At 42.7% G+C, this 27576-nt stretch overlaps 2 protein-coding genes across 2 annotated transcripts; one reads left to right on the top strand and one right to left on the bottom strand.

Annotated features, from left to right (window-relative positions):
* Window positions 1–472: 472 nt before the first annotated feature.
* Window positions 473–14406, top strand: CAT (catalase). The gene is made up of 13 exons (XM_058026834.1): window positions 473–734; window positions 4319–4490; window positions 5346–5456; window positions 6783–6913; window positions 7494–7598; window positions 7934–8059; window positions 8465–8656; window positions 9394–9546; window positions 9663–9801; window positions 10822–10952; window positions 11256–11363; window positions 11908–11994; window positions 12413–14406. The coding sequence occupies exons 1-13, from the start codon at window positions 669–671 to the stop codon at window positions 12476–12478; spliced, it is 1587 nt and encodes a 528-aa protein (XP_057882817.1). The 5' UTR covers window positions 473–668; the 3' UTR covers window positions 12479–14406.
* A 4470-nt stretch (window positions 14407–18876) lies between these two features.
* LOC131084393 (acyl-CoA (8-3)-desaturase-like) lies at window positions 18877–26818 on the bottom strand. Its single transcript, XM_058025833.1, has 12 exons — window positions 26573–26818; window positions 24617–24727; window positions 23708–23905; window positions 23251–23352; window positions 22965–23093; window positions 22048–22108; window positions 21290–21366; window positions 20887–20984; window positions 20182–20278; window positions 19838–19917; window positions 19072–19197; window positions 18877–18985 (listed from the first exon to the last, which is right to left on the bottom strand). The coding sequence occupies exons 1-12, from the start codon at window positions 26816–26818 to the stop codon at window positions 18934–18936; spliced, it is 1377 nt and encodes a 458-aa protein (XP_057881816.1). The 3' UTR covers window positions 18877–18933.
* Window positions 26819–27576: the final 758 nt, after the last annotated feature.

Below are 27576 nucleotides of genomic sequence, written 5' to 3'. Positions count from 1 at the left end.
TATATCGGTCGCTTTGATTTTGCAATTTACAAACAAATTTGTTTCAGCAAATTTCAGCAAACAAAAGTTTCAGCATTTTTTTCACTGCGGAAACAAACCCTCCCTCAGAAACTCCGTAAGTGCAGCTTTCATATATAGGTGGCGAACCTATAACTTTTTCCTGTCACTGCACAACGCCTCCACCACCAGCAGTTTTAGAAATCTCCGGCATCTCAACAATGCGATTACAGGCGAAAAATCCCTTTCGCAGAGATTTTGGTAAATTTCGCAGGGATATTGGTAAATTTCCTTTCAATTTCAAAGGAACCCGACAGCGCCGCCGGCCTCTCCCTCACAGCGTGAGGAGGGGGCGGGACGTCCCCGCCCATGATTGGCGTGTCTTTAGACCAATCAGACCTCGAGGTGGCGGCTGGCCGCGGTGCTACTGGCCGAGGAGGTAGCGGGGGCGGGCGCAGGCGGGAGCGGAGCTGTATTGGCGGTGCCTCCCGCTACCCGCGGCTGCTGCGGGCGGGACGCGGCGGTGGCGCAGGGTCCCTGCGGGGTGACAGCGTGACCGGGCCACGGCCTGAGCTCCCCGCCGCTGCTTCCTCCTCGCTGGGAGCGAACACAGCCCCGCCGCTCCTCTCCTTGCTGCCCTTGCTGCCTCGGGGGTCGCCGGAGACCGCAAAATGGCCGACGGGCGTGACGACGCCGCGAACCAGCTGAAGCAGTGGAAGAACCAGCGGGGCTCGCAGGTACCCGCCGGGCACCGCCGCTCCCCGGTACCCCCGCGCCTCGCATCCCCCGGGAGCCGCGGCGCCGGAGGGCGCAGAGCCCCGCGGAGTTAAGCGGGATGCGGCGCTCCGAGCGCCCGGGCGTCCCCGGGGCAGCGGCGGAGGGCGAGGCGCCCTCGGCCCGTCCCGGCCTCGCCCCCACGGTTGGAGCCGTGCCCGGGAGCAGCGAGGCACGGAGGGCTGCAGGCTGCCAGCTGGCCCCGAGCAATACGGGCGGGCAGCGCTGCCCGGCCCCGGCCGATCCTGCCCGGCAGCGCCGGGGCTGCGCTGCGCCCCAGCCGCGGGCCCGCGGGCAGGCATGGGGGCGATGTTCTTCTGTCTTAAATCAGAAGTTTGCGTTTCGGTTTGCTGTCACGGCGGTAGAGCCCGGTGAAAATGTGACTAGGGAATAATAGAAGAGATAAAGCACGTTCAGCAGTGTGTGCAGGGCCAGGATTTGGACTCGGTGATCCTTGTGGCTCCCTTCCAGCTCAGCGTATTCTGCGTGACCAGACCGAAGGGAATTTTTAGGGAGAAATTCTTCCCTGTGGGATTGGTGAGACCCTGGCACAGGTTTCCCAGAGAAACCGTGGCTGCCCCATCCCTGGAAGTGATCAAGGTCAGGTTGGACGGAGCTTGGAGCAGTCGTGGATAGTGGGAGGTGTCCCTGTGTCCCTGCCCGTGGCAGGGGGTGGAATTCAATGACCTTGAAGATCTCTTCCAACCAACCCAAACCATTCTCTGGTCCTATGAAGTGGACTGGGACAGGTGGCTGGCTGAAATCGTAAGGGCATGTAATCAACAGAATGGCACTCAGTCATCTGAAGCTGTAGAATAGACTCTAGATATTTAGGTTAAGGTGTAAATGTTGCAAGAGTTCGCTTCCCTTCTTCGTCAAATCGCTGTGACAGTTTCCACGTGTCGTTTATGACGAAACGTGTATTTGCTACTAAATACATTTTGTGCTGGTTTTAAGTCGCAATCTTGCAAGATGCAAGTGGATGTTTCAGTTCCCATTGGAGCTGTTAAGTCGTCTTAATTTTATTTTTTCTCTCGGTTCCCAATGGTACAGTGCAAAAACTACCTGATGACTTGTGACTCCATCATATCCTAGCATGTGTCATAGTAGTTCCTTTTTTATCCATGAGTAATTCTTTTTGTAGGGATGTCGGCTTTTCTGTAGCAGAGCCGCGTTTGAAAAGAGGCCAAGGTTAATTTGGAGATTGGGAGGCAACCCAAAGTCTGTGTTGCATAAGGAGTCATGAGACTTTAAGATAGAAAGTAGGGAGGACTTATTAGAATTTTAAAGTGAGTTGTATGAGGTGCAAAGTATAGTAATGCCTGGAAGTGTGTACTTTGATGTGTGCTGTTTGCCATAGCAGCGACTAAAATTCTTCTGGCTTTCCTTCCCTTCTTTTTGTCATGGCAGGTTAGTGCTGTAATGAAATACAGATCTGAAAGCTCTTACCTATCAAGGTCTGGGCTGTGTGCACCTCCCAACCAGATTGAAACACAGGCTTCAAACAAACTCAGGTCCAAAAGTAGTGTGAGAGTTCTTCTTCAAACTGTGGTGTGGGGTTTCTTCTCTGGAACTTACTTACTTTGTGTGCCTCAACGTTATCCTGAAACTAAAGTGACTATCTCCTTCCACTAAGTAAATGAATATTCTTTACTTCTAATGTGAACACTAGAAAGTCTGCCTACACAAAGGAGTCTACAGCCACAAAGCTGTTAAGTTTTTTTACAGCCTTAATGTCAACAAGTTGTGGTTTTAGCAACTACTTCTAGTGGCCTTCAATATTGGCATTTTAGAATAGTCTATAATAAATAAACAGTGCAAAATATACTGAGAACAATTTCTTCAATTTCTTCTTGCATATTTCCCATAAGAAGCTATAGATAACCTTTTGATTTAAGCAGATGTTTGTTTGACTTGAAATACAAATTTGGCTTTATTTAACTTCCCTGTAACTTTCTGAACATCATGTTTATGTTTGTAACCAGTTACTTATTGTCTTTTATAATGTTTGTGCAGATTTCAGTGTAGGTGAGGATTCCAGGCATCCCAGAGGAATTGGATTTATGCTTAAAGCTTTATGCTAATGAAGTGGTGAAGCAATAAAGAAGGTGGATATTTTGGGAATTTAAGCCAGCTGCAGTAGCACGTGCTGCACGTTAGTAGGAACACAATGGAAATTCACTTATCCTCTCAAATGTCTTTTATGTGGTTATTCGTGGACCTGAGTGAAACAAAGGTGTCTGGAACTCCCTGTGTTCTCTGCCTCATCCAGAGCTCTGGGTGTGGATGTGAATAATTATTCTTTCCTTGCCTTTGTGGGTTGCCTTTTGGGGGGGAGTAAAGTCTTCTATCAGACGGGAATCTTGTCTGTTTGCAGTAATTAACCCCCTTAAAGCAGAACTTAGGATAAGAATTGGAACCCCATGCAGTCACTGTTAGAATAATGAATGCTTTTCTCATCAAGAATTGCTTCTTCCTTCTCTCCACCATCCCTTTTCATTTATAGAACTTTAAAGGAGGAGAACTTGTCAGGAAGGGCTGAGGGAGTTTGTGCTGATGTGGTTCAGCTGTGTGGATGCTTCTGGATAGTGTGGATGGAGAGCCCATATGGAATTATGTCAGTTTAGTGCAAGCTGTGGTGGATTTATTGTTAGCTGGAATCTGTGACTCTGTTTGAGCTCACCCTGTTGAAAATTTTGTGTTTATTTTCTTTATTTTTTTCCTTGGTCCTTATTTTTTTTTGTGTTCCTCTAAGTCCTTTACAAGGCTCCTAACAATAAATGTACTCCAGAAAGAATTGAAAACTGGCTGCTGATGTGCCTTTCTCGCTACATTTTCCACAGCACCCATTAAACAGGAATATTGCCTTAGAGGAACATATAACCCCACATGTGATGCAGATGAAGTCTTTTCTACTAGAATCTTTTTATGAGAAAGTAGGAGTGCACTCAGTTCTAGTGCAGGTGTTTCTTGAAGTTGTAGGACATTTCCTGCCAGTAGAGCTTCTTAGGGTTTGTGTTAATCTTAGTCTTTCCATGGTGCAGGAGTCTAAAATGATGATTCCTCAGGTATTCCTACTTCTGTTGTTTTCCATAACTCTTCCAGACCAATACTAATTAAGGAAACCCATTTTGGTCTGGCTGTAGCTCTTTCCTTATGTCTCTACCCCTGTACTGACAATACCTCCTTCTTCCTCTCATTTCTCCCTTATTTTCCAGCAGCTGCTCCTGTTTTAGTTTTTTTTTCCATCCCATATTTTTCTTGAAATGAGTTCAGTGGTCTTGAGAAGAAACACTTCTGAGCCACAGAAAACATTCCTGGATTTTACATGACTTCAGCTCTCCTTCTTAAATTGTCCTAAAACTTTGCTTTGTAATTTAGGTAAACATCTGTGTGTTCTGTAACTTCCCCCAGAATCTGAAGTCATTTTGCCACCTCTTGTTGATATGTTCTGTGACATGTAATGATTGAGTCATGCACATTGTGTGGCTCAGGTCCAGAGGGTTTTTAATTTCTGGTGTTGAAAGTGACTTTCTCTTGCTTCCAGAAGCCAGATGTCCTGACCACAGGCTCTGGGAACCCCATTGGGGATAAGCTGAATATCCTGACAGTGGGGCCGCGTGGACCTCTTCTTGTCCAAGATGTTGTTTTCACTGATGAGATGGCTCACTTTGACAGGGAGAGGATTCCTGAGAGAGTTGTGCATGCAAAAGGGGCAGGTATGTTTAAAATCACATATTTTCTCTGTGTAGAATGAAAGAGCTTTTGAGTAAATGTGTAGATTGTGATGCCTAAATTACATTGTTATTTATGATTTAGTGTTACTAGCTGTAATAAATCTGTATAAACAACAGTGGTAAGGCCTGGTTTAAAAGAACTCAAAACTTGAAGCACTGGAAAATTTACAAAAATGAGAGAAAATGTGGCTATAGCCCCTCAATTTTTACTGTATCTGTTGTAGTCTCTGCTTCTTCTCTGTTCCTCCCCATCTCTATTTAAATGTTGTGTGCATGTTACTTAATAGGGCATTTGGCTTTGTCTTCTAATGTATGTCTGCCAAAGCAAGCTGATAATCTAATATTTAAATTTAAAAACCTTAAACCTTAAAAAAATTATTCTTGGTCTTAGTAAGGTAGAATTGGTACATTGAGTTTTGTTATGCATTGCCCTAGAAGGAGCAAATATGGGGCTGTATTTAAAATGTGATTGTACATGGGAAAAGTTCCTCTGTGGGGGTGGAAAGGGTTGTGTTGCTTCACCCAGCTTACAGATGCACCAAAAATTCTGCAACTCATAGAAGGATTAAAGAAATACCTACCTTGCTCCCAGATGAACACACAGATCTTGGCAGAAGAGCATCTTCTGTGCTGGGAGCTGCTAACAGTCAGTTAAGGAGGAGAGAAAGAGCAAATAGCTTGTGTTAAATCAGTTTCATTTTGTGAAAGAAAATGGAGTGTTTAGAGCATTGTTTAAACTGGTGTACTTCCCTTGGACTTCAAGTTGTATGTTAACAGACAAGCTAGGAGTGGGAGGAAGGTATTTGGATCTGATATTTTGAACTTGCTGTTCTTCAGGAGCCTTTGGCTATTTTGAAGTCACTCATGATATCACCCAGTACTGTAAGGCAAAAGTGTTTGAGCACATTGGGAAAAGGACTCCGCTTGCCATCCGCTTCTCCACTGTTGGTAAGGCTCTGAATTCCCTTTGTGTCTTCTGCATGTGTGCCCTGAGAGCACTGTTTGCATTGTGGGGCACTGAAGGATGTCTGCAGTGCTTGTTTCATCTTCTCTGAAATTCAAGCAGCTTTTGCCCCTTTCTGTCAGAGCTCTCTGGAGACACTTTTCTGTCTGAAATGTGAGAGAGAGTGCAGCCCAAGCTGTTTTTTCTGACAGAAAACTTGCTTTGTTTCTGGTTGGATCACAGTCAACACTAGTAAGTTAAATACCTATCATCTCTTATGCTGCAGGAATGTTATGGGGATGAATGATGTAAACTAAATACTGGGCAAATAAAAACAAAAAATCTTCCTTAAATAAACTCTGATTTCTTAAAGATTGGAATTCACAAACTAGCAAAATCTTAAATGCTATTTGTTGAAGCTGATCGTGATCAGTAGCTTGTCTGATAGAAAAATTATAATTCATGATGTGGATGTATTTAAAAGGAAAGAAATCCTAATGAGGATTCAGTTCTGGAAGTATTGGAGAGAAAAAAGTAGTCCAGCAAGGCTCAGGGAGCTGCTGGCTTTGGCCTACTGGCTGTTTCCAGTCTTAAATCCCTTAGGATTTAGGGTGTCCTGAGTGTTGTACAGGGTAAGGACACTGTGTTGAGTCTGAAAAGTGGACTGCTGCTGGAGCAGGTTGTTGCATCCTTCCCTTCCCTTTGCCTGCCCTGTTTGGACACGTCCCGTCCCTGCTCTTCTGGAATACACAAGGTTTTTAACGAGGGAATGAGTGTCCTACTGATGTCATCACAATTCAGCATTAGCTGTTCTGAGCACTTCTGGAACACTTCTGTACAGGTGGTGTGCTAAGCACTTGTGCTCTGGTCTCAATTCCCATTGAAAATCCCATCCTGGGTGAAGCAGGAGGAATTAAAAGGATTACAGCTCTTCCATAGTGTTTTATTAGGCACGCTGGTTAGATTGCTACCTTTCAGATGAGAGCTTTCCCACTGGGATTTGGTGTACAGAAACAAATGTGGGTTTAGATGATTCAGCCTTAAAATCTGATGATGTCTCTCTTAGCGATAATGCAAATTCCACTCTTATTTGGCTCAAGTGGATATACTTCATTTTTTCCTTTTTTTAACTGGGGCCTGAATGTTTGGTTGGGTTTACACTTTGAAAACTCACAGTGCCTGAAGCACTGTTGAAAATATTCATACAATTCCTTGGTGTAGAAAAGACTGCAATAAACCCTGCTCTTTCAGGATTTTATGGCCCATTTTCAGCTCATATTTATATGCATTTCCTATGCTAACACTTCTGTGTGTTCATGTATTTCTTCAAGCTGGAGAATCTGGCTCAGCTGACACAGTTCGTGACCCCCGAGGCTTTGCCATGAAGTTCTACACAGAGGATGGGAATTGGGATCTTGTGGGAAACAACACTCCCATCTTCTTTATTCGGGATGCAATGTTGGTGAGTAAGCACAAAAGTTCATTCACATCTTGTTTTGGCTTCCCTCAGAAGCAAAAACTTGGTTATTGGTCAGATTGTCTGAACATTTTTTACCTGGAAAGATGTTCTGAAGCAAAAGTAATAAAGAACTAAAGCTTGGTAACTTAGATGGTTTCATGCTTTTCACTTGAACTTTTCACTTGAAAACCTTCTTGCCAATTTTGTTTATTAAATCTGGGGTCTTTTGGTCTTTTGGCATAAGTTTGACAGCAGCTAGCAGAGGGGTTTTCCTTGAGTGCAGGAGTTCTGCACAGATACTTCATAGTATCTCTGTATTCATTTATGAGTCACATAAACACAGATATACAAATCTGAACAGTTTTATCTCTCACCTTATCAACCACAAAATGAAAGCATTCTTTATCTCTGTTTATTCTAATTGTGAATGTTTGACATTACCCTAATTTTACTGACTGGTCTGTGAATTAATGTGTTTGGCAGGAAGGGTATGGCAGTAGATTTTTTTTCAGTGATCTTACAGCTTTGTCTTGTTTTTCTCTCTTTTTCTCTCTTTTTCCTTTTCAACTTCTGGACGAATTAGTTTCCCTCCTTCATCCATAGCCAAAAGAGGAATCCTCAGACTCATCTGAAGGATCCAGACATGGTGTGGGACTTCTGGAGTCTTCGCCCTGAGTCTTTGCATCAAGTAAGCTTCTCCTGTGACTTTATTTTGTATGATAAGATAATCATGTTATGACAGCAGGTTCTTAACTCTCTCTTTTCCATGTTTGATTTAGAAGTCTACATAGTCTTATTTATATTTTATTTAAATATGACTTTAAATTATTCATACTTACCTATACTTACAGGGGAGTCAGTTTTATTTCATTAACACCTAAAGTAGAAATTCCTCAAGGAATTCCTGACAACATTAACATAACTCCCAGTGATGCAGATTAACAATAAACAAACTTAGTCTGGAGTGAAGAATTTCTCCTTGATATGCTGAGCCCATTCATAGTGTTTGATCCCTCTCTTCAGGTGTCTTTCCTGTTCAGTGACCGTGGCATTCCTGATGGCTATCGCCACATGAATGGATATGGATCACACACCTTCAAACTGGTTAATGCTGATGGAAGAGCAGTTTACTGCAAATTCCATGCCAAGGTAATGATTTTTTTATTTGAAACTATACATCATACTGGATAAAAACCATAAAGATGTGTGACTTTTCAAGTTTAATTCAGGTTCAAAGGTTTGTGGAGTCCTTGTTGGGTATCAGTTTCATACCCTTAACCAGTAGGAGAGGCATCTCTCTTCTTCTATTCATTTACTAGACTGTAAGAAACTCTTATTTGGGCATCTGTCTCTTGTTAATGGAGCACTATCAATGAACTGATTTTTATCTGGAAGGCAGCTGTTGAATGTACTATAAATCTAAACTCAAGTTACTGGAAGTCAGAACTTGGACAGTCTCATTCTTGGATTATAAACCTTGTTAAAATCCATTCTTGATGAATCATCTCTGTAGTACTTTCTGCATGCTGTAACTGGTGCTTGCATTGCTTTTAGACTGACCAGGGCATCAAAAACCTTTCTGTGGAGGAAGCAGGAAGATTGGCTTCTACTGATCCTGACTATGCTATACGGGACCTTTACAATGCCATTGCCAAGGGGAACTTTCCCTCATGGTCCTTCTACATTCAGGTTATGACCTTTGAAGAAGCAGAGAAGTTCCCATTTAATCCTTTTGATCTGACTAAGGTATGTCTGATAATTCTGGGAATATTCAGTTTCAGGTAGTTTTTAAGTGTATTCTTTATTGTAGAGCCACAATGAGCCAGGAATTCTGGAGTGAAGCTGTAGTTGTGTTATATCTGATGTTACTTTTCCTCAGGGAAATATGGGTAGGGCTTGATTCCAGGCCTGCAGATCCCATGGCACTTCAGAAGTGTGATCTCAGATCAGAGTCACACCCTGAGCGTTGCTGGTCTCATTTTGTCCCACTTCCAATAGCTGCTCCTAGGAATGCCTCATTGAAAGATGACAACATAAACTAGCGTTGCATAAACTCTTTTTTACCTCTAACACCATTCTCCCCAAGTGGCTAAAGACCTTTGAACTTTAAAAGTGCAGCTCAGATGGCAAAGAAAAGGCCAGTTAAGCCAGTTAAGCATTTTGAAGGAGCTGAAAACATTTGTGCCACCAGTTCCACCCACGCCCTGCTTCCCTAGGCAGCTTTTCAAGGGCCTGCGGGTATTTCGTTCAAGTACTCAAGTGCTGAGATTATGCTGGGATGGTGAAATAAGTTGCATTAATAATCTGTGTTGATTGCAGAAGGCTTCTTAAAATAAGACATTCCTCAATGTTTGTTAAGAGAAAAGAAACTCAGTAATGTATTTTATTAACCTAGACTGAAATCGAGTGAATTCTGCCTGGCGGTTAAGCTGCATAATACTGTAATAATGTTGGTTTTACTGGATGTGTGTTGTGTCTTACAGGTTTGGCCTCATGGTGACTACCCTCTCATCCCTGTGGGAAAGCTGGTCTTGAACAGGAATCCTGTCAACTACTTTGCAGAGGTGGAACAGATGGCTTATGACCCTAGCAACATGCCTCCTGGAATTGAGCCCAGCCCTGACAAAATGCTGCAGGTAAACAGGAGGTGTGACCTGAGGAGCATTGGTTACTTGGCTGCTTATGAAAGCTTTGAGTTGACATGCCCCAGTGTTTTACAAGTGGTGGTCCGTGTTTGTGCTCAATGTTTTAGGGGCGCCTCTTCTCTTACCCTGACACCCACAGACACCGCCTGGGCCCCAACTATCTGCAGATCCCTGTCAACTGTCCCTTCAGAGCCAGGGTGGCCAACTACCAGAGGGATGGGCCAATGACTGTTTCTGACAACCAAGGTAGCTAGCTTTCAATATAATAATTCCAATATAATGATGCTCAGGCATGGGCTACAGTGTTCTCTTCAGCTCACAGGGGGTTTAAGATCCATGTTTATTATCTTTACGTACTTGTGTAGAATGCTAGTAGATCTTCTCTGTTAATCCAGTAAAGGAGACTGGGGATATTTGGATATGAGATGAGGAGTTTGTTTGAAAGTATAAAAAGCAAACAAAGCTTAGGATGTGTTTAAAACTTAATAGAAAGGTCTTTAACAGGAAAGCAGTTTGTGGAAGAATACCTGAAGTCAGGTTTTAGAGACTGACTTGGCTCAGTCCACATCACTAAACTGCTTTGCTTTCAGGTTTCTGAGAGATTGTGAAAGACAAAAGTGAAAATGCCAAGAGTAGAGCTGTCACTTCCCCTCTACTGAGCAGCTTCTGTTCTGTCAGGGTTTGCCCAATAGTGGCTGTTTTCCACCTGAGAGTAAACAAGGATGTACTTAAGCTGTGGCTCATGCCAAAATATGTGTTCCTCTGGGCTATGAATTCAGACACGTGCTGGGGAAGGAGAGGGAAATATTTGAAAAACAGGAACTTGAGGACAGCTGCACTTGTCCCAGAACATATAATGAGTTTATTTTTATGTAGTTCTCTTAGTTCACTAGGTGTTTAAAATACACCCCCTACACAGGGAAGCATTGTAGTACTTCAGATATGTAAATGATTGTGTTTTTATGCTGCCTTAAACTTCAGCCATGACTTTCTATTATAATTGAGAAATATTGTTGTGGCCAGGTTTTCTTATTTTTGAGGCAATATTCTCTGAAAAAAGCTGTGGAAATTCTCTTTGTAGCAGGTGCTGTGAAGTACTGGCTTGAAGGTGTTGACAGAAAAATGCTGGCAGCTGTTTTTAATAAAATGAATCCTGTCTCAGTAATTGATTTAGATTCCTCCAAGCAAATAACATCCTCTGTCTTCTGATTTACTTGAAAGTGCTCCCATCTGATTGATTTGGTTTGGGGATTATTTTTTTCCCAGGTGGTGCCCCAAATTATTATCCAAACAGCTTCACTGGTCCTGAGGATCAGCCCCAGCTCAAGGAGAGCCGCATGTTTGCTTCAGGGGACGTGCAGCGCTTCAACAGTGCCGATGAGGACAACGTGACCCAGGTGGGGCTGTGGGAAGGCTTTGTGCTGCTTGGCACACAATGAGGAGTGTGTAGGGTGTGCGTTAGTGTGAGTTCTCACAGAATCTGAAATTCAGATTTTGGGCATTGTTAGGTAGAGGCTCTGACTTGTTTTCTTGCCATTAGTGTCTGGAGAAGAAGTTGTTGGCGTATTTGCCAAAGAAAAATCCTGACAGATTGGATGCCTTTTAAATGTTTTAAGTATTTTAAGTGTTGCTTGACTAGGAAGTGAAAGCTATTTTTATTCACTTTTGGGACTACCAAAATAAACCTTTATTTCCTTTAGGTGAGAGAATTCTACCTCAAAGTGCTGAACGAGGAAGAGCGCCAGAGGCTGTGTAAGAACATTGCAGAACATCTGAAGGATGCCCAGCTCTTCATTCAGAAACGAGCTGTAAGTGCCTTCTTTGGGATTTATTCCCGGTTTTCTATCGGCCTAGTAACATTTTCATAATGACTTCTGGAAAGGAAGATCAGGAATTCTCTGAAAAGGCTGGATTTTTTCTTACTCTGGAATTCTCATACTTAAATATTTGCCTATTTACACAATATAGCATCAGTATATAACATGTTAAAGTAACTTGTTCCTGGGGGGAAGAATGGGACAGGTGTTGAACAAATGTTTAGCTTGGTGTTTTAAAAATCAGATGACTGCCAGAGTAAGGTTTTGCTCTAAACAAGGAGAAGGCAGTGAGGACCAAGGAGGGATTGGATCCTTATCCTTCCCAGGGCAACTTTGTTTAAATTGGGAATGAGCTCTGTGTGGCATAACAGAAATCATCTTTGGAGATGTTCATATCTTGTTTATAACTGATCAGAATTAAACTTTTCTTCCTTATGATACCTACTGCTTGTAGCCCAGGAAGTGTGGTAAAGAACCCTCTTGAAATGGAGGGAAAAAATTCTTACTGCCTTTTCTGTTTTGTCTTCCTGTGCAGGTGAAAAACTTCCATGATGTTCATCCTAGTTATGGAGCCTGTATCCAGGCTTTGCTGGACAAATACAATGCTGAGGGTGGGAAAAAGGTAATGATTTTTGTAGTTGCATTTTGACTGGCTGTGAGTTATTTTGGCTTCTCTTGTAAATCCAATGACATGAGAAATTAGTCTGGACCCCATTTGAGCTAAAGGCCAGAAGTCAGTGCTTACAGAATTGTAAAATAAGACAGTCCTCTAATAACAATTAAATGTTGATTAACTGGTGGTGTACAAAGACTTTGTTTCAGTTGAGGTTTGTAGGGTTTCTGGAAGGTAGCTGTACATGATATAAAATGTGTTCAGGTTGGTTACCCACCCTTTGACATGGTAATGAAACATTGCCACAAGCCTTTCTTGGGCTCAGTGCTTGCTCCAAAGAACAACAACTCATTTGATTCAGTTTTTTCCTGCAGGTCTTTACTTTAAATAGAACTTGCTCTGAGTTTTTCTCTTGCTTTATTTTCAGGATGTAATTAGAACATACACACAGTCTGGAACTCATATGTCTGTCAAGGAAAGATCCAACCTGTAAATCTGCAGAGAGCTGCTCTGAATTTTGCATCCTTCCAGCTGCACAAGAACCTGTACAACACTTCAATGAATGTAGCAGACTTGTGCCCAAGCACAGGAGTATTTTACAGGTGTGATTTACTGAGCTTTCAAGTGCCGTCTGTACTCAAAACCAGGTAACACAAGCTCCTATCCTAGTGCCTTTCAACACCTAGTGCTTTACTGCTTGATAATAACTTAAGGGATTTTTTAAACAACTCATGGATAAGAAATTGCCTTCATTTCTAGGAGCAAACAGAAATTTAATCAAAATACTGCTTCATTTTTTTTTGTTGTACAACTTTCTTGGCTAAATCACACAGTAGAATTTCTGTAAGGGCAGTGTGGTTGCCCTCATGGAGAAACTGCTTAAAAAGTTGCTGCTGTTCAGTATTTCTAATAAAATAATTACCTGTCTATATTTATGAACACACCTCTTGAATTTAATTTTTGGCCTTCCAGAAGTAAAAGGGTACCCAGTACCTTGAGTAAAATGTTGGTATGTCTCATTCCTTATGAGTCAGACAAAGCTAATTAGAGTTTCATCTAAATACAGTTCAGTCTTATTCCCAATATATATTTTAAGATAATCTTTGCTTACTAATGCTGTGTTGGGATATAACTGACATAAGGGAGGTAGCAAAGGATATTTTCTTATTCCATGCACTGTTCAGCTAAATTGATTACACCTTACAGCCCTTTCAGGGGTAGGAGAGTAAATTGTTCTTTCTCATCTGTAAGACTTCAAATAGAAAAATACTAAACATGCCAAATGTTAATAAATAAACCTTCTAATACATTAATATTGAAATTCAAGCTCAAGAAATTTCAAAACCATTCCCAATCTTATTTTACTGCAGTAATCTGCTGTTGCTATTTCTTCATCAAGCCAGGGCTAATTTTTAGGGTGATCCTTTCATTAAGGCAGCATGTTTGCATGAATGTCAATATCTAGCAAATATGTCTAAAACCTGATTTGAGGCATGCTGTAATGTTACCCAGCATTTGCAGTTTAGTTAAATAGTGCAAAAAATCTTGGGACCCCAGTTATGTGATAATTATTATCCAAGCTAAATGCAAAGCACTTCAGAGCCAGCTACTGCTCTTAACTCAGGCAAATGTAAAAAAAATCAAATCATAGCAGTTTGGGGTGATTTGTCAATAGTCACTGCATTTCTGGATCTTCCTTGAGTTGTATTTTGACTAGGATTACTTCCTGATTTAAGTGTGAATTCCTAGGAATGGTGGCAGGTAAAGAAGAGTAGATACTAAATGCTGTTCTGTTAAATTTCAGAGAATGTTACTTGCTCTGCAATTCATTTATCTACCAACCTCTTGTGAAAAATCAACTGGGGTAGAGGTGCAGTAATATGAACTGATAACCTACTGTATTCTAGGATTCCATTGGCTTTTTACCTGATCAGGCATGTGGGATTATCAGGCATGATGACTAGGTGGGAATATTTTGTGCTGGAGAGAATCCTGACAAGTTTTGGAAAAGAGTAAACAAGGCCTGATCTTCTAATTTTGTGTTTGCTAAGTGATTTATGTTATTTTCTTTTATTTCTGAAATAAATGGAATGAAAAATCTCTTGGCAACATATTTTTCTGTGTAAATGTCTTCAAATACTTTGTGTTCATCTAGGAAGTTCATACATCCCTTCATCTGTTTTTCTGGAGGTGGTGCACAAGTTGTAGGTTGGATGTACTTTTTGCAGCTGCCTTTGTTTTAAAAACTCATGTTTCAACTCCACAGTTGTGTTTAAATGACTTAAATGACCTGTGTTCTATGCTAAACTGGCTGTGACAAGTGTACAGAAAACTTGGCTTTTCCCAAAGCTGTGGAGAGCACTAGGTAACACTGGAAGAACAGTAATGTTATTTCTTCAAATAAATAAGACAATAAATCCATTTACGCCTTCTTATTTTGAGAGTAAAGAGACTGTTGACATGACAGAACAGCAGTTTTGTTTTATTTTTGTATTCTGTTCAATTAAAATCAAACATTCCTTTGCCAGGTTGTTGCAGTATGATTTCAATGATCTGTAAAGCAGAATTGCTCAACATTTTCTTATTCCTGTTCTATTTTAGATGCACATCTCCAGCAGTGGATTTGGGAATTAATTTGAAACTAATGTTTGGGAAATTACAGCTTCTCCAGCAGTATCTCTTCTTTTAATAGGCCTTCATTCCTAGGTTATTTTTTCTTCCCCAGTATATTGGAACTTGAATATCCAAAAACCATGAGCAGATTTCAGAATCACATTTTTTATAGCGAACTGTGCCAGGAGATGAGGAAGTTCATGGGATTGCTAAATGTTATGTGGGGAGTAAAAGGGTGAGGTAGGTTTGAATCAGACTGTCCAGTGCTTCAAAGATGTTGGGAAAAGCCCTGATTTCCTTTCTGTAGTGCAGCTCATTGATGAGAATTGCCTGCTAAGCAGTGTTAAGGTGTCCATAATTTCAGCTTCCAGTTAACCAGTGACTTTGTTTTGCCAAATATTTCATAGCTGTTGCCCATCTTGCTGAAGAAGGCTATTTGTTGTCTGTTTGTATATCTCATCCATGAATTCTTGCAGGCAGGTGAGTCACCATTTTCTCACAAAATGTTTTATGAGGATGATGAAGCCCTGGCTCAAGATTCCAAGGGAAGTTTTGGGTGCCACATCCCTGGAATTGTTCAAGGCCAGGTTGGATGGGGCTCTGAGCAGCCTGGGATGGTGGAAGCTGTTCCTGTTCCCTGCAGGGGTTGGACTGGGTGAGCCCTCTGTGGCTGTCTCTACACTGTGAGTTCAGATTGCTGTGAGACTCCAGCCCAGCGCTGCAGAAGTGAATCGATCCACTGATGGCTTGTGTGTTCTTATCTCCTGCTGATAACAAATTGCACAGAGATCTGCAGTGCAGGGTAAAGCCTGACCCTTGCCCTCCCCAGGTAATATTGCTGAGCTCAGTCTGAGCTGATGTTTGGGGTCAGAGTTGTGTGGCATGCAGAGGTGGCCTTGAACATAACCGCAACCCTGACATTGGAGATTAAACAGCAGCAGTGGCCTAAGGTCATTTTGGACAGAATTGGGAAAATAACTGAGGCTCTTTTTGAATTTTAAGGCAGTTTTGCCAGGTTTGTGGCATTCAGGATGATTCCAGCTGGGATGGATCAGTAAGATAAAGAAGATTGCCAAAACCAGCCCTGTGTTTGCAGAAGGTTATAAAGTGGTGCATTGTTACACATCTGGGAAGGCAAATGAAGGCTGAACAGCGAGGCAGTGGTGTAAAAATAACAAGTGAAGTATTTGATAGGTGACTGTTGATTATTACACTTTTCCAGCCTGGATTACAGAGCAGAGGCTGTGTGGTTTAATTGTCTGATGAAAGCTTGGATTTTGTCACCCTGGAATTCCGCCTAAAGTCAGACTTCAACCCAGAGCAGCTGGTAATCTTCTTGCACTGCAGGCCCTCAAGAGCTGGGCTGAAATTTATTCTCAGATCACAGACTGAAGCTTGATAAACTGATAGTTTTACTTTTTCAATGAAAAAACATACTGAATATTTTTACATCCTGCTACTCAGAGCAGTTCAAATACTGTAAATCTCTAATGGGCCAAGTCAGAAGGAAAACTTAGTTTCCTGTTTCATAGCATGTGATGAACCACAGAAATCCCTTATATAGATTTGCTATGTCTGTTAATTTCAGTATTTATTCTTTGCTTGTTTCTCTCAGGTTCCCCATTTTTAAACTTTCACCAGGATTGGGAACATTGGGGGTTTTTTTAGATGTTTGTTTGGGTTATTTTTTTCCAATACAACAAATGCTTATACCTGTGCTTATTCATTCAGGATTAACACAGTAGTAGATACACTTTCCTACTCAAACTATTGTATGATTCTCTTTTCCACACTTGGCAATCTTTGACCTTGTGTTTGCATGTTGTAAGATTTATTGAGGAAGAACATTGATGGCAGGTACTGGTTACAGACTCAGTTACAGTTGCAACACTCCCCAAAACAAATTAAAATACAGAATTTCTGCATAATCATAGTTCCTGTGTTCTCAACAACACTCTCAACTTTGTGGAGGGAAGCTGGAAAGCCAGGAATGAAGAAATCTTTTTTTCTTTTTTTTTTTTTTTTTTACTTATTGTGTATGTGCAGAGTCCAGGGTGCTTTAGCCACTCTTACAAAAAGTACTGAGATTTTATTGGAAAAAAACTTCACTTTGAATTTAAACTTTCAATATTATTTCAAGTAGGAACTGTGTTCCCTGAACCTCTGATTCCAAGATAATAGTGTAAGAAAAGAATGAAATTTTGCCCTTCAGAGTTGCAGGAATCAAGGCTGTATTTTAAGAGTAAGCCAGTTAATGTTTTGTATTGTTTTCATCATCATTCACATTTAAGGAAGATAATCTACTGCTGATGCTGATTTTTTTTTTCACTCTGTTTTCATGTACCATAACTTTTTTTACAGAAGTGAGTGGGTTTTGTTTTGTTTTTTGGGTTTTTTTTTTTGGTGGGGGGGAGGGGAGGGGGGCTTTTTGTTTTGTTTTGGGGTTGGTTTTTTTGTTTGTTTATGCTTTTCTGTTGGGTTATATGACTAATTTGTATGTGTTTCCTTCTTTGGGCCTCTCAGGGATATCTTCTCGGTAAAATCTCATCCAGCTAGCCAATATTTTCTTGAGGGAGTGCAGGCAGCCTTTTATTTGAGAGTGATACTGCTAGGATTGCTCAAAGATAACCCAGGGAAGACTTGGCAGCTGCTCCCGTTTGCTCTGGCATTCATCCATTTATTGCTTAGGCTTTATTTCATATTTATCCACAGCCCTTCATCTCAGTCTTGCTCAGTCCTCTTGCACATCTGTCCTCACTGGAGCACTGTTGGGTCCTCAAACAATGGAAACATTCACAGCTCTCTTTGTTAATTGCATTTTGACTTGCAGGGGTCCTGAATTAGTAGCCCAGTGATGTCAAAGGTCCAAAAATCAAATTATGATCTTCAAAATCAGGCCTTTCATCTACCCAATAAATCATTTTCGAAGGCTGCTTAAGGTAATTTTAAAAGGCTTTTTAAAGTAGTGGAAATGTGTTTGTGAGTACATTATATTGCTGTGACTTCTGCTTCATTTCTTAATTCTTCCACAGAGCTTTTGGGAATTGCTTCTTTTGCTCCCATGGGTCAGGCATTGTACTTTGTGCTGTTAACCTCTGAACATAATTGAACTTTTTTCAAGGTGGAAAAATGGTTTAATAGCAAATCTTTCCCTTGTTCTGGCTGACTGTGCAGGGTTAAAGGTTTTTAAGTAATCAGCCAATCATTGCACAAGTAGTACAAAGTCCATTTGTTACATCATCAGACATTTTTTTATATCTTTTTACCTCTTGAGTTTTCTATTTGTTAACCTTGAATTATTGAAAAAAAGTGTGGTAACTGCTAATATTTAAGTGAATTTTGTTGTTCCCATAGTCTCCTTTCCAAAAGCTGGTCTTTCATTTTGGGATCTGAGTATGTACTCACCTGAGACAAAGAAAAGTGCCTGGACCAGCCTCTTTCACTGGCTCACCTTCTGCCTGGCACAGCCAAAATCTGATCTAATCTTGGTTTAGCTGCAACAGCAACTTTCAGATATGACCAAATCTCTGTAGGTGATTTATTTTACTTTTTGTTTACCTTTCTGTAGTATAATCTTAGTCTTGTTTAGGTGGGGGAGTGTGTGTGGAGTGTGCAGACGTCTCAGCCCAACACAAAATACAAAAATACCCCTCAAACCAGATCAGTTTTGAAGAGAGCAGAGGCCTTAAGCTGGCTTTAACCCCATGTGTTTCTTGGCCTTGTGACAATGAGGATGCTCTAGAGGATGTTAATGAAAACCCATTTATGTTTTTATTCACTGCATGTGCACTTGCTACAGTCTAAGTGTTGTTTGTAGGTTATCCTAATTTATTGTAGTTTAAGTAGGTTATCCTAATTTATTGTAGTTTAAGCACATTGCTGGAACACCATGTTAATCCAAAATCCTTTGCAGTTTCAAATTCAAGTAAGCAAATGCTGTATCAAGCATTAAACCCTCCACATGAGGAAAAAGAAAAACAAAACCAAAGCCCATGATCAGAGGCCTCTGACATGAAGTTACGTGTGTGCAGCTCCACCAGTCCATCATCTGACTTGAGCCCATGCCCAGGCTCAGAAATGCCCAGACTCAGCAAAGAGCTCCTCCCTCTTCTAACAATTCACAATTCTGCTTGCCCTGTCCACTCTTAACATATCTGAACCATAACCCCAGGAAAAACCAGAAGAAAAATTCAGGCAGTGTCATCTCTATTGGAATTTTATCCCTCAGTCCTTACTGACTTTCTTCTGCCAGAGAATCCCTTGTGGTCCCTGCCCCTCAGCTTGCTGGGAATGCATCTGTGGCAGGCTGTGAATGGTCACACCAAGCCTTGTCCTTTATTTGTGCAGGTAGGCATCGTGCCAGAGCTCTCCCGAGGTCTTCAGGGAGCTGGGAGAGAGAGAAAGAGGGGACACATCACAGGGCTGCTCAGGGGCGTGTTGCTGGGACAAGGGAATGAGGTTTGTTTTACTCACTGCACGATGTCTGCGAAGGCTGTGAGCAGAGGCTTGCACTGGTACTCTAGGCCATGCTTGGCACACAGGGACTTCACCAGAGGGGCCACCTTGCAGTAGTTGTGCCGTGGCATTGTAGGGAAAAGGCTGTGAACGGGAAACAGGCAAGCTTCACAGGAAACCCTACCAGGAATCACCCTGCTCACAGTGAGCATGGTCTGTAGCTGCTCCCAGCTCCTCTTTCCCCCTGCTGTGCTTTTAGCACAAGGAACTTGTAGGCACTTCCTGCTTTCCCCTCTGTTCTCTTCCACAGTTTGTCTTATGGAAGAAACTACTTTCCCCTCCATGCCTTTTTCCAGAAGTAGCCCTCTCCATATCATAGAGGAGATGAGCCTTCATCCTTGCATATCTCACTCTATAGAGTAACAGCATAAAAAAATCAGCAGAGGTGGCTTTAAACTCCTATGGCAGACTGAAAACAGATGCTTTAGCCAGGACACTTCCATTGATCCCTAAAACTTGGGATTGACTCTATTGCTGCTCTTGCACTGATCCTGCCCCTGTTCCATTTTCTCTTGTCATCCTGTGGATCCAGTAGAAGTTGTGAATTACATGAATCTCTTTAAAAGTTTCAAGTTTTAAAGATAAACTCATTGCTGCCCCACAACTATTTGTAGAATTCAGAGCAAAAAATAATAAGAAAGGAAAAAAATAAAAGAGAGAAGGGGAAATTTTTTTTTGAAAAAGAGGAGGAGAAAGAAAATTCCCTCTTGGAGTGAGTACTCACTGATGCTCTATCTGGAAGTTGAGGTGTCCTGTGAACCAGTCATTGAACAGTGACTGTTCCACATTGCAGGTTGCCAGGAGCTAGAGGAGGACAGAGGAAAGCAAAGTCAGAGACAAGTGAAGAGTATGTTTAGGAACCAGAACTCAACCTGGATTTCATTTTGGATTGCCCATGAGTGTCTCATTGCTTTACTTCCTACCTTTTCCATGACTGAATCCATCAGCCTATTAACCTTCACCTCCCAGCCACCAACAGATTTCACCCTTAGTGCAACAGAAGACTTGCTTATGGTTAAAATTTGTACCTGTATGGCCACAATTCTTAAGAAGGGAAAAATCTTTTACCTGAGTAGACACCCAGTCCAAATTCTTGTCATAGTCGATATCCATTGGGATGTGGTTCATCTGTGAGACCCAGACAAACCAGCTGCTCTCCAGCATCCTGTGCAATGAGATGAGAGAACTCAGTACTGAGTGAGCAGGTCAGCGAGGAGCCATTGAAATAATGGCAAAGCCAGACTTAAAGACATGGCTGAACACTAGCCTTGCTAAGCCAGCACTTGGAAGGACTTCCAAACTCTGGAAGTTTAATATTTCCTTATGAAACTCATGATTATTTAATGTGTTTTGTTAACACTGACTGGTGTTCAGCTTGTTTTATCTGTAGCCAAGGCCCAAACTGATTAGAATCAGTGAAATGATCCAAGTGGAGAGTGTGCTGTCCATTCAAGTCAGTGCTGCTGGATAATACCATTTGCAAGCCCAGGCTAAGCTGTTTTGGTTAAATGTGCTCTTTAAACAGCAGCAGACCCAACACTCAAAGCACTGAATGTTATATGAGGTAAGTATTTCTCAGTTTGGTCAGCACTCAGTGAAATCTTTGTTGCCTCAGTTAATGGGGCAACACAAAACTTGCACTGGCAATTGAACAAAAGAATTTATGAATTAAAAAGTAGGCAAAAAATGAGGTGGCAAAGGAGAAAGGCAGGCAGGTACAGATGGAAAGAATGCATAGAGAAAAGGCTGAAGAACCTTCTGAAGACACATCACCTGAATATAAAATAATATGCCAGGAGACTCTTTGTTTCTAATAAAGATCCATAAGTATAAAAGAATCTGATGTAGAAGGTCAGCATCCAGGCCAAGTCCTACCAAAAACAGAGACAACAAGAAAAGCAGATCTATTGGATCTTTATAAATTACATTTGCTTATTTATTTTTTTTAAGCTTCATATAATAGGTAAAAGAGAACAATTTGCTTTCAGCTTTGACTTTTTTTTTCTGAATGGAATAATCTAGAGCAATCCAACACAAGCTGATGATACTTTCTCACATCTTGCTGTAGGGGGTGAATCTGAGTATTCTTGCCCAGCAAGGGGCTGGCTCCATGCTCAGAAGGAAGGCTGAAGGTCCCCATCTGACCCCTTTGGGTCACACAAGCAGCAGTACTCACCGCCCAGTACTTCTTTGTGTAGGCAATGTAGAATGTGTGGCAGTGGAAGTAGGTGGGGAACAGGAGCGGAGGAAGAGCTGGAAAGAAAAATTCATCACTGGTGACATCATGGACTGGGTGCCAATATCAGCCTGGGAGGGAAGGGTCCTGAATTCCCGCTCAGTCTGGAGAAGTGTCCAGGTTAGGATGTTGGTTTGGTGCCTTGAAACATTTCTAGGTCTGACAATTACCTGAGAGTTCTTACAAAACTCAGATTTCGTCTTAGGCTCTTGACTGAGGAACAGCCAGAAATTATTACTTTGAGAAGTGGCTTCCACAGCCCAAAGATTATCTGGCTCCTTATTCCTTGGTGCAAAGCAGGGGAACAACAGGAATGAATATTAAATCCTTTTTCTATCAGGGATTTGGGGCTGAAGAACTCAAACTCAGCCTTCCAAAAGGACATCTCACTTGCAGTTAAAACCCCAAGAAACCAAACCAAACCAAAGAAAAAGAAAAACCTGAAACCCACAGACTTTGATACTACTGAAAGATGTGGTAAGATATCATAACCCAGAGCCTCTGTGGAGGATGTGGGAGATCAAGGATAAGATGAGGCAGGTCTCCAACTCTTCCAAAAATCTGGTTGTTATTATTTTGGTTTTTTATTTTGTTCTTTGACTCAGGCACCTTTGTTTTTCTCGAGTTCTCCAGGTCAAAAGTAGACTCTCCAAGCCTCTTTAATACTTTACAGGGAATTGAAGGATAGAGATACTCACTGATGAAGAAGTATTTGTGTTGGTGGTTGTAGGGCATGTACTTTTTCTTTTTGATCCCAAGCTGTGGAAAAAAAACACAGAAAAAAATATTAGTGGAGACCAGGCAATTTGCCAATTTGCACAGGTAACTTGCTCTTTACCATTTATTTTCCAGAGGGACTATTCTTGCACACTTCCCACAACCCTCATTCCTTGTTTCATGATTCATTTTGTGAAGAATTAGATATATCAAGGCTAAGTTATGTTAGTGGTCAGAAATACGTATTTTCTCTCATTTTTCCCCCTTATTTCTTCTCTGAGTCTCTAAACTTAAATGGCAATCCCATGATGGCATGGAGAAAAATATTTCAGTGCTGTAGCTGCTGTGATGGTGTCAAGAACTGATGGGATCTACAGCAAAAGGGGTTCAGCACTCTTAGGTTGTCACTCCTGGCAGTGCCCAAGCAGGACAAACTGGGAATATCCATCCTACACAGTCCAACAAATTCTGCCCAACTGGAGTTCGAGGAACAGCCCTGGTTTTTTCAGTCCTGCTGTTCCTGTCACAGCAAACTCTCCTAGAAGACATGAACACATCAAAGCCACCCTCTGACTGAGCATCATACATTAATACTAAAATAATAATTCCAGGCTGACTGCAGCCATGCCTTACATTGATTGATGTTTACAAGTTATCTAATGATCGTTAATTACTGAGTTGTTGTTCTAGGTCATTAGATTTCTCCAACCATGAATGTGCTGGTGGATTTTCCACCCTATATACAATGCCCTTACATCATGTCTAATGTATTTACATCAGCACATCAGCTGTTCAAGAGATTCTTAAAGGGACTTAGCGTGAACTGTGGAGAAATAAACCTCATTACAGAAATTGCCATCACACCTTAGTTTTAGACTTCCCACACCCACTCACTGACCTCCACAGAGAATTTCTTCCCCAAAGTGAAGAGGAAAGGGTGCATATCAATGTCAGGGTCCTTGTGGAAGCAGTTGGGTTTGGCATGGTGCTGGGAGTGCAGGAGAGTCCACCACTTGGCAGAGGCCCCCTGTTCAAGAAAGAACAAAGCATGAAAAGCACTTTCAGAGCCAGAATTCCCTTTACTTCCTGACCCTAATCCTCCCCCCAGTGCTGCACATGCTCTACAGAGTCTTCAGAACACATGTTTTTACAGGAAAACCCCCAGAAGTTTTCCAGGGACTCACAATCAAATGGCACATCACAAACTTGTGTAGCAAGTGGTTCCACTTGGTTTTCCTGAATACTGAGAGGTGTCCTAAATCGTGCTGTAACCAGGAAGCCTGGACCTGGAGGAGGAGAAAAAAAACTTCAGGAGGGGAGAAAAACAGGAATTGAGATGGGGATGGTGCCACACTCATCCTTTGCATTGAAATACCAAGATTTATCTTCCAGACACTGCTCCCAAGTCACCAGCAGAAAGGGACTGTGGAATCCTGACAGTCCTAAGGCTTCCCCCAGAATACATCTTGCTGAAAGAATCCCAAACTAAGTTTACTGTGAGATCCCCACATGCAGAATTTCTTCTTGGTATCCAGATAGTGGCTGTGTTTTTATGCCAAGTGAGGGAGCAAAGGACAAGAAACTGCTCACATGTGTGTGTGTAGGTTGATGCAAGGCCATGCTGTGGAATTCATTGCTCACCTGGGAAATGGTCAGCAGCAGCAGGGAGAGAACGAAGGGCAGTAAGGATGTCCCAAAGTAGAGGAGGATGAGCCAGGCAGCTGTATCCAGGAGCAGGATGTGAGCCAGGAGCAGGAAGAAGAAGAGCTGGTTTGGCTCCAGGAGTCCCATTCTCTCGACTGTAGCGCGCAATTCCCGGAAATCTTTCACCAGCATTTCCTGGGGGAAGCATCAGGGTCACAATTCTGTGGTTTTAGAGAGCACCACTGCAGCCTCATTACCCAAAAACCACTCTGGTGGGGGGGACAAAGAACAAAGGATCTGGCTAAAAGGGCAAGAGCTGGGTTTAATACACATTATCTTTGCTCTGCTACAGCTTTTTGTTGAGGAGCCAGGAGCAGCCATCCCAATGTCTGCATCCCAACCCCTAAAACAAATCCTCCTCAGTGCTTCTTCCATCAAATCCTTGGCAGGCAGCAGAGGGCTCAGCTGAAGTTGTGTTTAGTGGAAGCTGTACTTTGTGTGCATGAACTTCCCATGCCACCTTGTGGTAGGTTTTTGCATTAAATTATTCCTTATATTTGTCTTCACTTTTCCCTTCCCATGATTAACAGGGGAGGATTAAATGGACCTACAGCTGAAGGAGAATATTTATTCTCCAAAAATATTCCTTTTCCTTTTGGTTAGCTCTTCCTCAAAGCAAGGGAAAGAAGAGGTGATAACTCTGCTATTTAGGTAGAGAGGCTGTGACATGAAAAATTCATCTTCAGGGATTTCATATTTACACATTGTTTTCAAGTAGTAGCCCAAAAAATGTGAGGAACCTGGTTCCCATTGCTCCAGGAGCTATGCTGATAGAGAAGAACATGGTGTAATCTCAGAATATTTCCCTTTAGTCTCCTTTGATCTGTTTTGTAAGGACAGACTTACATTTTTAGTGGGCTCAATGCTGGGTTGGTCGGGTGCCAGTTCCCCAATCTGCAGTGGCTTCAAGTACTTGCTCACCAGCACCTTGTCAACATGGAATGCCACAAAGGCATCCTGCAAAGGCACAGCAACAAAGGAAAAGAAATCCAGATTTTGTTTAAAAAAAAAAAAAATTTTAAATTGTCTTTTAAATCACTCCATTCCTGGAAGTGTCCAAGGCCAGGTTGGAGCAATCTGGTCTGGTGGAAGGCATCCTTCCTTTTTTATCCTTTGTGAGAGAACACCACAACAAAAAGCAGCACCAAGAGGACTCCACAGTTTCAGTGTGCAGTGTCACCCTTTCTAAAATGTTGGCATTAGTTATACTCATTTTTTAATTCCTCAGGTGTCTTTGCTTACTGAGAGCCTTCTGTGCTTCTCACCCTCTCCTGAGCTGCCACCTTTCATGGGTTTCTGCTTTCGGTTAAAATCTTCCAGCTCAATTAAGATAATTTCTTTATTTTTCATAATATATATCCAAAAGATTAAGCAATGGACCTACTGCAAGATGGACAGACCCAAAAGTGGCTCAGATCCTGGAGGGCTTAATGATTTGCACATGGAACCAACTACCTACCAACCTGGCTGAGATCCCAGAAACAAAATATCTGGTTCATCCATTGTCTGGGATTTTCCAGCATGCTAAAATTAAAGAAATCTGGCAGTAGTAACTTGAGAAACGAGTGCTGAAATTACAGAATGCAAAGTTCAACTAATACACAATTTGAAATTTAAACTTGATGGATTGAAAATTATTTGATTTCCATGAGCCTCAAATATCTCTTATATATGGAAAAAATTGCTGCAGCTCACAGCAATGACACAAGCAAGACCAGGAGATAAGAGGAATCCTGAAGACTTAAGAATCATAGAATGGTTTGAGTTAGAAGGGACCTTTAAAGCTCCTCTACTCCAACCCCACTGCAACGAGCAGGGACATCTTCAACTATACCAGATTGCTCCATTAAGCCTGACCTTGAGTGCATCCAGGGGTGGGGCATCTCTGGGTCACCTATGCCAGTATTTCACCACCCTCATCAGCAAAACCTTCTTCCTTATACGCACACTAAATCAACGCTTCTTTAGTTTAAAGCTATTCTCCTTTGTCCTGTGTCTCCGGGCCCTTGTCCAAAATCCCTCTCTGGTTCTCTTGGAGCCCTTTAGGTACTGGTACTGAACTCTTCTTAGAGCCTTCTCTTCCCCAGGCTGAACACTCCCAGCTAGCAGAGGTGCTCCAGTCCTCTGGGCATCTCCATGTGCTCCTCTGCTCTCTGTCGCAGACATATTTTCATTAAAAATCCTTTCCTTAGGATTTTTTCCTCCTGAGAAGCCGAGAGGCCTCAGGAACAAAATGTAAACCATAGTTATCTGCTGCTGTGGAATGCAACAGGTGGATCTGTGATTGGCCCATCTGGGATGTTTATAATTAATGGCCAATCACAGCCCAGCAGGCTCGGACAGAGAGTCTGGGACAGCTGCCTTTGTTATGATTCCTTCTTTTCTATTCTTAGCTTAGCTAGCCTTCTGAGATGAAACCTTTTCTTCTATTCTTTTAGTATAGTTTTAATGCAATATATATAATAAAATAATAAATCAAGCCTTCTGAAATATGGAGTCAGATCTCCGTCTCTTCCCTCAACATAAGACCCCTGTGAACACCGTCACAGCTCTCGCTCCCGCTCTTGCTCTGATTTAGCTGGAGCAATGGCTCTGATCCCGTTCCCGTGGGCTGCATCTCCTCGTCTGCCCTGTCCCATGGCATGGGCATGGCGAGGCTCGCACGGAGCGGTCACACTTCGCTCCCCCGGCTCTGTCCCGCACCCCGATTCCCGCTGAGGCCGTTCCCAACCCGCTCCGCCCGGCTTTTCCCGGGCGCCCTCCTGCGGCGCATCCCGGCTCCCGCCTCCCCGCTCCGCTCACCGTGGCGTCCTGCCCGGCGTGGCTGACGAGGAGCCGGGCCCCTCCCGGGTGTCTCCGGTAGAAGTGGCTGATGTCGAACACCTTCCTGTGGATCACCAGCCAGCGCTCCTGCGGCGCCGGCCCCCGCCCGTTCCGCTGCCCGATCTCCTCCCAGGTGAAGCGCCGCATGCCCGCAGCGGTGGCTCTGTCCCTGTCGCCATCCCTGTGCCTATCCCGCAGCTGCCCGCCGCCCCCCGGCGGTGCCATGCTCCTCCTGCCCTCCTCCCTCCCGCGGCTGCAGCCCCGCATCCCGCTCCGCCGCGGCATTTAAGGGCGGGAGCCGCCCCGGCGCCTCTCCCCGCCTCCTCCACCCGCTCCAGCTCCTCGGGGTTGGGTTTGCCCCCCAGAATTGCCCCTTTCCCCCCTTGGTTCTACATCCCCAGTGCCAAATGCCCCGTGGTATCCTCAGGTGGGGGGTCCTCAGCAAGTTCATTCCATTCCCAGAACAGGCTCAGGGAAATCTTCCCTTAAAATACTCCTTCGATTAACCAGGAAAAATATCAATCTGTAGCTTAATTTTTGATGTTACAGTCCACAAACCCCTTGGATGAAACAAGAACAAGAATTAAGCACATTCTTATGTCTTACTAAAAAAACCCAACAACCAAACTACACCAATCTCCAGAAAACTCAGTATAACAGTTAAAACCTGATAAAACTCTATATTTCAGTCCAGTTTTCCAACACCCACAGCAAGCAGGGAGCTCCCACAGAGCCCATGGCAGGAACAATCCTCGAAGATCTGCCCTGCATGCTTCTGTTACCTGGGATAAACCTGGGATAGCACATATGGAATGTTGTACCAGGTTCTGATAGCAGGTTGTGAAACTGCTCTTTCTTCCCCTCCCACTGCCCCCTTCATGTTTGTAAAATTATTAATTACACCTGGGGACTCCAGGAAATGAGCATTAATTGCAGAACGACACTTGTGCCACTTTTCCTTTCCCTCTAAACAGTCACAGCAT

This window comes from Melospiza georgiana, chromosome 6, assembly GCF_028018845.1.
Source record: "Melospiza georgiana isolate bMelGeo1 chromosome 6, bMelGeo1.pri, whole genome shotgun sequence".
NCBI lineage: Eukaryota > Metazoa > Chordata > Aves > Passeriformes > Passerellidae > Melospiza > Melospiza georgiana.
This window is presented reverse-complemented; position numbering and strand designations above follow the sequence as displayed.

Coding starts and splice junctions, on each gene's coding strand:
- LOC131084393 (XM_058025833.1), bottom strand. CDS start 26,818: ATGGCACCGCCGGGGGGCGGCGGGCAGCTGCGGGATAGGCACAGGGAT. Junction 19,198..19,837: donor AACTTCCAGATAGAGCATCA/GTGAGTACTCAC, acceptor TCCCGTTCACAG/CCTTTTCCCTACAATGCCAC. Junction 18,986..19,071: donor GCCTTCGCAGACATCGTGCA/GTGAGTAAAACA, acceptor TCTCTCTCCCAG/CTCCCTGAAGACCTCGGGAG.
- CAT (XM_058026834.1), top strand. CDS start 669: ATGGCCGACGGGCGTGACGACGCCGCGAACCAGCTGAAGCAGTGGAAG. Junction 9,547..9,662: donor GCCCTGACAAAATGCTGCAG/GTAAACAGGAGG, acceptor TCAATGTTTTAG/GGGCGCCTCTTCTCTTACCC. Junction 11,364..11,907: donor TCTTCATTCAGAAACGAGCT/GTAAGTGCCTTC, acceptor CTTCCTGTGCAG/GTGAAAAACTTCCATGATGT.